Here is a 9,303-nt window from a genome sequence, read left to right as displayed (position 1 = left end):
TCACCGCTTTCACCTCATTCAACGCTAAAAGATGCGGGCGCTTTGCTGTGAAAAAAGTTTTTTTTTCTCACCGCTGTTCACCGCTAATCTTACATTATTTTTTGACCAAACCTAGACCCGGTTGTGGTTTCAAGTACATTCGGTGTCACAGTGGCGTACTTTATAGTCCAGGGTTGGTACTGAACATCAGCATACGTTGGAAGCATCGTCAAGCAACTAATTGCGTCTTGCTACTGTTGAAGACATTTGATCTATCGGAACTCAATATCAATTTGGGTCGCGCAAATTTATCTCCAGACACACATTCGGTCTAACGAGCGTCAATTTTCCCATCTGCAACCTTTCAACTAGGGTACTGATTTAAAACCAATTCACGAATATTTGATTTACCAAATCTGTTCGAAACATCATTTCAGCAATTCATAATATTCAGTATTACCCAAAACCCCCCTGACATGGGAATAATACCCAAATTCTGTAAATGAATCGAACTACAATCTGTGACGTGATTTGAAATTAAATAATTTAAATTCTGTATCAAAATTCTTGTCAATTATTTAATCACCAAATTATATTTTGTGCACAGCTTTTAGTATATTTGGAGTCTGGCTCCAGACCATAAGCAGTGCAGATGTTGTCTTTGTTGGTAGTGGTCTTGAAAGGGACTTGGTTCTTGAAGTTGCCAGAAGGTCCGTACTCACACACAAAGCTGGTCCAGGTTTTTCCATTGCCAGAGTTCAGGCATTTGGACATTGCGCATCCCACTGCCTCAGTGTCCGCCCAGATAAGTTGGGTGAAGTGATCACACTCGCCTTTGGCTGAAAATCAAATACTGGCAATTTGAATTTATTTCTTGACAACAATTTTCCTTACTGTTTTCCGAATAAACTATTCAGATAACAGATATCATGATTGCGGAATAGGAATACTTGCAAACAGCTTCAGCTATTTCTCCTGTACTTGGTCGAGAGTACTGATCAATATTTTTTGCCCAAAATGTTCTCTAAATTAATTCTCATCGTCTCATTGATAGTAACATAAAACATTTCTCCCATGAATAAATATATTGTTCGCTGGTTATTTTCTCAGATAGTTTTAAAGATTATTTTGGTAGCAGTTACGAGGAATCATTTTTAAGAGAAACAATATTTGGGAAATTTTTGGCGCGCAAATTTTGTTTCCTGTCTGATAAACTGAAGGACTATAAAAATTTGATTCTTCTAGCTTCAAAAACGATTAAGTGGAAATTAGTGGGAACCTTTTGATGCAACCAAAATGCCATCTTTTTGAAAAACGGTGAGGAGAGACTTTGGATTCAACTTAAGTTCGCGGCCTCAACATTTATACCAAAATTTTCTCATTTCACAAAAAATTGAGAGTTTGACTCCTTGAGTATCTTGAAAATTTTTCTTCTGATGACTCTAAAATAATTCTCTAAATTAATTTGATTGCTGAAAAAAACCAAAAAAAAAACTGATTATGTTGAAGTTAGGGGGTCCGCGTTAGGCAATTTGGGGAGCTCTTACGGCCAGTCCACGCAAGTTCAATTTTAGTTTCGTGCGATTTGATTTTTTAAAACAGAATTCAGCGCCTCTCGAAAGATCTCTGTGTGAAGTCTAGATCTAGATATCTAGAACTGCTCTGAAAGGAACCGAATATTTATATATGGCAGTGTAACTTACGATAGCAGTTATGTTTGTCCCATCTGTAAAACTCCACTTCGCTGTACCACTTCTCAATAAATTTGCCCACATCATTTTTCTTCCAGTACCCCGCCTCCCAGTAAATGTTCTCTCCAATTTGCCCGTACTCCCTCTTCAGCTCTGTCAACACTGCACCTGACAAAGTCATGTGGTCTTTTGGGCACATGTCGGCTGCCTGCTGGGCTAACTGAAAACCGCTGGAATTTTACATTTCATAACTGAAGATTGCAAATATCATGATTTATGCATTATTTAGAAATTATAATATCATTATTTAGCGATAGATTAAAAATCAGTATTCATAGGATTTTGTGTCCATTAATGAAATAATACGATCAAAACTTTCCAATAGTCCAATAATTCTCTTTAAAAACTCATATAATCGACAATAGATCAAATAAAAATAAAATCATTGGCTGAAGTCAAGCAAGCTAGCTAAAAAAGCAAACTAGAGAACCGCTTTTTTATACTCGTTATTTCTGGTTTGACTCGGCCTATTAGCCTCGTTTCAATTTATTAACAACTCGGCACGTTGGAAAGCGATACGTTGAAATGCAGAAAAAGCTAAGACATTTAATTTTGTTTTGTTTTTGTGCTTTTATCTCAACTGGAACTCTCATCAGAACTGAAAACATTCCCACATTAGCTCCTCACCTGTTCCAAATTGTCATCCCAAAAAAGAACTCGCATATTGACTTGATTCCCACTGAATTTCTGTCCTTTCCTGTCTTTCCAACCCAGTTTGTTTCTGAGGAAGTTGTGCGTGTCTAGAGCATCTTGTTTCTGATAGTCACTCAGCTGACCTGAAAAATGAGACAAAGTTTTCAAACTCAGCCAGTTGGAATCCGAATTTGTGAAAAGTCATTAATTCAAGTTATAGCGTCTGCTGATATATATATGCCCGGAGGTTGGTCGCAGAGCAAATCAGCGCTGAGTCAGTCTAAAGACATTCTGTTTTTTAGGACGGCCAGTACTCTGTTCATGTCACAATTTACAAAGGCCAGTCTGATTTTTGAGTAAAATTTACTTCATGAAAAATAATATGTTCAGCTTAACTCCCGCCAACAAGGTTTGCTTTATATGCGATTCGAACTTCCGCGTGGGTACTTGTAACATGTAATTTGCGCAGCAAGTGGTAACCACTGAGCTAAATGGGCTTTGTTTTAATTGCCTACAAACCAGCTTATATATAAACAATGTGTATACTACTATAGTAATTACTAGTTATAAGCTACAAAAATATGACATTACTCTGCTCAGACTTATTTTTGGGGTATGAGTAATTTTCAGACTATACAGGATACGTTTAGCATGGGCGAACTCTATGACCTCAATATAATCATGGTGAAGAAATACTGCTCATAAAGAAACTTAAAATATTCTGGAGATACAATGTTTCAGAACTGAATTATGTTTATACTCTTGAGATGTGCTGGCTCAGCGCTGAAAAGCTCTGCGACTCAGGTCCGGGTGGGAATATGTTTGGTTGATTGATAACAAACAAGAGACCAGACGTTTTCGTAGGGACAAATCACTTTTCTCAGTACATATATCGGTCGGACAAAATTATGTTTTTATTGTAGTTGTTTAGTTGGACAATCTACGGCTCAAGGACTTTCCATTTGAAGCAAAAGAGGAAAACCATTACAAAGTTATAAACAAATTTTTTGACCTCAATTTTTGATGAATTTTACGAAAAATTTGATAGTTGTGCCTGCATCGTAAAACTCTGAAGATTAAAAGCAAATCATTTTTTCATGCGCTTGTTGAATTCATGTTTTTGCTTTTTGAGTTCTACTTTTAAGATACATTCGAGCAACAAGAAAGAAACCGTTTTGGTTAAACGTCGAGAATCAAAGTTATTTACAAAATCTTCTCGAAAACTTAGTTTACTTTTGTCCTAAAATGCATTTAAACAGTAAAGTGTTTTTTCACATGAAATACAAGGCCGCCAAACTTCCCCCAATAAAGAAAATTATTTGACAAAATTAAGAAAAAACTTTCGTTTCAGATTTAGATTTTTGTATTTAGCTTAGCTCGAAAAAAAGACTTACTCAGATACTAATCATAAAAAATTGGCGATGCTGCAACTTTTTGTTTGTCATTCAATATGACGTCTACTTTTGACAATGAATTGTTGAGCTCGATATTTGACAACGCTTTCATTCTTACAACACTAGAAAACACAGAGTTTGTGTGCTAATGTTTCAAAAAGTTGTCGAGGAATTGTCTCAAAGACTTTTCGTTAGCAGTCTCCTGTTATTGACCTTTATAACATCAAATTAACAAAAAAACAATAGAACGCTGTGATTTTTTGGTCTAGTTTTAAATTGTCATAATAGATAGTGAGTTATGAATCGATTCAATTTTTGCAACAAAATTTGATAAATGTATGATATTTTTGCTGAAATATTTTCAAAAGATCAAGTTTAAGAACAAGAAATTCGGCTGATGATGATCTGAAAAATATAAAAATAGTATTGATTTTTTATTTTGTGTTAAAATCAAAAACACTCAGCTCAAATTTAAATAATTTTTATTTATAAAATGTCTTTAGTTTTTAAAGTTTTTACAATATTTTAAAAAGAAATTTGCCAACCAGGGAGCCGACGAAGTTTTTTTAACAGGCAGCTGAATATTCAAAAACTTCATTTTCTTGTCGCTGAACAATTTATCAGACGTAGTTTCTAATAGATTTTTATTGTGAAATTCATCTGCAAGGAGAGAAGTTTTAAAATATTCAGCTCGTTAAAAATCTTCATTGTCTTCTTCGATTGGCAAATTTTCTTTTAAAATAATAAGTTAAAGACTAAAAAAATGGTTTAATTAAAAACATTATTCCTTCAAGATTATTCCTCAGTGCTGCAAAAAAACACAAAATTTTTTGGTCCCATGTAATTGCTATCATTTAGTCTGCATCATCATATATAGTTTTCTGAGAAAAATAGAAAAGATCTATCTGAAATTGATTGTCACTAGCAAAAGCAAAAAAGTCAGCTCAAAGTTCGGTATGCTCAAGAGGGTATCAAGTCTACAATCGGACTTTTTCTGAGCATATTGATTTCAGATGTCCCTATACTGAGGTTTCTGTATATAAATCACTCTTAACGAGAAAAACCGCGAAGTTTTTCTCAAATAAATTTAAGAAACTTTGTTTTCTATCGCGATATCGGTTAGGGAAGATTTTTTTTTACCAAGTTATAAAAAATGATTGGTTGCATAAAACTCCCGAGGAATCCATTTCCGCCACACAAAAAAATCAACCGACTTCATATTTTCATATCTTTGTGATGTACATTTTTTGATGTTTGATGTAAATTTCGTTTCACAGGGCACCTTATGAAAAAAAATGACAAGACAACTATAAACATTGGACAGAATAAAACAGTTTTGACTTGAAATAGGTTGCATATTTAAGGAGAAAGTCTCTTCTTTTGCTGCAGGCTTGAGGAAGATTGTCAAAATCATCAAGCATGATGAGTATCAAAAGAACATCTATTAGAGCATCGCGTGACAAAACTTCTCAGAAAGAAATTCAGACGGTTGATCTGCTATCTTGCAAAAAAACACCCGAAATCTTATTGGCAAATTTTGCTGAAATTTGAGGCTTACCCAGTCAATCGAATTTTCGAAGAGACAAAATAACACAATGGCAGTGATTATATGAGTCACTACATTTTGTCAATATATGAGTTGATTCATCTTTTGTATCTTCCCTAGTCAAGACCGGATCATCATTTTGTATTATTTTTCAGCAACAATGGCTTATCATGCACAATTTTCTCGGAAGTTTGAGTAAAAGGATGAATCATCTTTTTATTCTGTCATTACATTTTATAGGGTAAACATTTAATTCTTGGTTTATTTCTATCAATCAAAATATTACAATTGATATCGCTTTCTTTGAAATATCTTTTTTGAAATCTTTTGCAGAATCTGGTTGTGTGAATTCAAAATTTGATTATCGGGCTTAGCTGAAAAAAAAGAAATATTTGGCTTTTCAATATTTTCTCAAACGCGAGGCATGTGTTCAACGCAATGCGATTTTATCAATAGTTTAAATTTAAAACAGACACTAGTAGAGCTGTAGTCACTGATTCATGACGCTATTTTAGCTTTCCCCTGGGTTTAGCAGAGAACCAAATTACCCGTTCAAATTACAATCTAACTTAAATTTGAATTACTTACTTTGAGCTGATTCCAAACAGCAGATAACAAACAATAAAGCAGTAAGGAAACAATTCACAAATGTAACCTTCATTCTCAATAGAATTGAATTTTCGCTCTAAAATCGGTCAAATCGACCTTGTCCTTATTTTCAACAAATGCAAAAAGTGATGTGAAATAATCTTTTATAAGGCAGAAGTGACAACCAGTCTAGGCAAATGACCTACTTAATTAATAAAAATTGATTAAAACTATTGAAATAATCGTTTTTGACCAACTTATGGCAGCCAAAAATACTCCAATTTGAATTGGTGGTCGATTTCAATCGACCGAATTGATAAAATTCAATAGTTATAACATATGTTTTTTGTGTTTGATCATGATGAGTTTTGGAATAATTTTATTTTGATAACAGGTGGTGTTTACTAAGCGATTACGAGGGTCATGTTACAATTCTTCGCTAATTTGTTTTCCATTTTTGTTTATTTATTTGCTTTTCGCCAACATTTATACGAACTGGACCTTTCACCAAATGAGCGATTTAATGATTTGATACTTTGACAGCTAAGCAGATGACCATGCTATGATAAAAAATTAGTTAAGAAATTGAAAATGGTTAATATAATGAGTTCCACAGTTCATTGACCTTGTGTGCAAAAAATACAACTGTTGAAATTGAAGTGACAAAAATCTTTTGTACTAAAAAATACATGATATTTGAGCAATATTTTCTTTTTGTTTTACTTCTTTCATGCCTTCCATTTTTGAGACTTTTCACCTCTTTAGCATTTTAGCATTTGGTATACAAGATCTTATGGATCTGATTATTGCAGTGACCCCAACTGTAATTAAATAATCCGATATTGTAAAAAAACTAATTAGGCTCTCAAACAACAGACTTATAGATAAATCTCAACAAACACAAAAGAAAAAGATGAAGTTTTTAGAGTGTTTTCTATCCTTCAAACAGTTTAAGTCATTTCTTGTCAGTATTAACTTTAACAGGATTTTTGCTTTTTGGAAAAATTTATTGAAATTTAAAGAGTGCTCATATGCCAAATCGATTAATCAAAATTTGAAGAAACAACAACTTGAAAAATAGTTCTGAATTGGAGGATAGCTCTTCTTTGCCTATTTGTGGTAAGTGAGTTTGTGGCAAGACAGCCGAGGTTTAAATCTGATGCACACACTAATGGCTGAGAGTTCAATTCCCTGCCATTGCGTAGTTGTCTGCGTGAAGAGTAGCTCTTACGTAAACCATAGCTTCAAGTTGACCCAAGCCTGACTAATCTTTGCTGGAATGAGGGTGAAAAGTGGTGAAAAAGTGGCCATAGTCTCCAAAAGGAGCTTTGCTTCGCTTAAAAAAAACAGTGTCAAATGTGATGAAACGTAAAAAAAGGAAGTTGACAGTAGGCCGCTTTGGTCTAATTATGTTCCACGGTAGTTACGCAAAAACAAGTGTTATTAATATAATCATTAAAGATTGCAGTTCACAGGAAACAAGGAAGGAACATTTTTTGGTGCAAATCTCACTTTCTAACATTTGATCTGTGCAAATAGATAGTATCCGAATCCACGAAAAGTTGCGCGGATCAAATAATTAGTTTCATTAAAAAAACAATGAATTTGTCGTTTTGTCGTAAAACGGCAGTAGATATCAAAACATTATCTAGTGATGGTCTTCGCGAATTAAATACGATTCATCAATAGAACTCTTTTGATATTCAACCTGAGATGCTGCAAATTACTTTCAGAGCTTCCATTGCGCTAATTTTTTTGCAGGAATTTGCTTTTTCGTTTCTTCGATTAATTGAAGAACGAAATTTTGGGGGTAGTTTTGTGCAATAACTGTTACCGACTCTGCTAAAAGTCATATCGCAATTCGGATTTCGATAAGCAATGCAGATTCTCTGAAAGCTATCATCAAGGTCACGTAACCTGTATCTCAGGTCAAGGTGCCAGATGCAAATGACCTCTGATCAGACTCATGTTGAACGCACGCAGTATTATTCCAGACCAAAAGTACAGAATCTGGAAATTGGTTTGGTCGCACAAAAGTCTGAACAGGTGTCTGATTTTGACTTGGTCAGAGCACACGTCTGGATTGGTGCAATCAAATGGGGGTTCAAGCCCACAATAGTCCGATCAGTGAAAATTTCGAGCGCCTTTGGATCTGATCAGAAATCATTTCGAGCACATTTTTTCGTTCAACATTTTATACGTTTTTGGAATGAGAGGTGTTGGCTCTGATAGATGCAGCAAATAAAACAGCATTCTGATCAAAAACTCTATAGAGTTTGCTACCACTGATCAGAATCTCCAGCTGATAGCAAATGCTGGACGCCATTCAGGGAAATATTCATTAACTACAGGCCAAGACGTTCCTTATGAAGAGTTTTTTTGTCAAAAAAACTTTGAGAGGTTTAAATAAAACCGCATGTAGCGTTAATTACATCTGCGTGAAGCTTTTTTGATCGGAAAGATGAGAAAAAAATCTTGCACCCTTTTTTGTCTTAAAGTTTTTGCACCAAAAATGTTATCAAAATCTTAAAGCATTTTAGACTTCTTGTCACTGGACTTTCAAGTAAATGATAGATGAATTTATTTTAATTTACAGTGAATAAAAACTGGTTGTGCTAAAAGAATTCGCGAAGCTTATAACTTGTCTGTTTAGTTTTGACGTGTAAAAAAGTAAAACAAATGAAAATAGATTTCCTTGATAAAAGAGCAAGATATTTATTCCAAAAATGACACAAAAGTAAATATGGTATCAAGAAACCTCTTCGTAATCTGAATGAAAGATAATCTAATTTCGAATATGACCTGTTTCAATAAATAGGGCGCAGTGTGAATTTCAATTGAAATTATCAAAGAAATAAAACTTCATCTTGTTGGAATTTCAATTATCTTCCGCAATAAAGATTCAACAACTTGACTGTAAATAATCTGTTTAACAATTCAAGAGGTAATCTGCAGATAAAACAATTTATGCAAATTTTGAAGCTATATAACTAACTTTGATGTCATTGATAATATAAATCATCAAGTACCGACTAATATTCGATTACAGGTCAACTATAAATTTTTGATCACCAACCCCCCCCCCCCTTTATTATTCGATTGCAGATCAACTAAATTTCAGATCAACCCTGAACCCACCACCATCACCACCAACTACATATTTAAGAAACCGAAATTCAACAAAAAATATATCTGAGAATTCTAACAGATTTTAAGAAATTAAGTCCGAGGCATAGTTCAGAATGACTATATTCAGAATAGTCATCTGAATGTGAAAGAAACTTAGAAGAGCGCTTTTCTACCCGAGTGAAGGAAAAATTGGAAAAAATCTAAGATAACCTGTGAAAAGTTGTTTTTTTCACCGCAACTTTTGGTACATAATATTGCGGTGAAATGCGGTGAAGTTATGTAA

The 9,303-nt window shown here is 34.0% G+C and overlaps 1 protein-coding gene across 6 annotated transcripts; it reads right to left on the bottom strand.

Moving 5' to 3' along the window:
- Window positions 1-366: 366 nt before the first annotated feature.
- Window positions 367-8,814, bottom strand: LOC142355317 (uncharacterized). 6 transcript variants are annotated; one of them, XM_075407526.1, is made up of 5 exons: window positions 8,533-8,814; window positions 5,892-5,988; window positions 2,358-2,506; window positions 1,683-1,890; window positions 367-818 (listed from the first exon to the last, which is right to left on the bottom strand). In XM_075407526.1, the coding sequence occupies exons 2-5, from the start codon at window positions 5,962-5,964 to the stop codon at window positions 562-564; spliced, it is 687 nt and encodes a 228-aa protein (XP_075263641.1). In that variant the 5' UTR covers window positions 5,965-5,988; window positions 8,533-8,814; the 3' UTR covers window positions 367-561. The 6 variants fall into 6 exon arrangements, with proteins under 6 accessions (XP_075263641.1, XP_075263637.1, XP_075263636.1 ...); XM_075407522.1 differs by having other exon boundaries at window positions 5,892-6,052; window positions 8,434-8,812; XM_075407521.1 differs by having other exon boundaries at window positions 5,892-6,080; window positions 8,449-8,812.
- Between the last annotated feature and the right edge of the window lie 489 nt (window positions 8,815-9,303).

This window comes from Convolutriloba macropyga, unplaced genomic scaffold (assembly GCF_964194025.1).
Source record: "Convolutriloba macropyga unplaced genomic scaffold, txConMacr16.3 SCAFFOLD_1242, whole genome shotgun sequence".
In the NCBI taxonomy this organism is placed as follows: domain Eukaryota; kingdom Metazoa; phylum Xenacoelomorpha; order Acoela; family Convolutidae; genus Convolutriloba; species Convolutriloba macropyga.
This window is presented reverse-complemented; position numbering and strand designations above follow the sequence as displayed.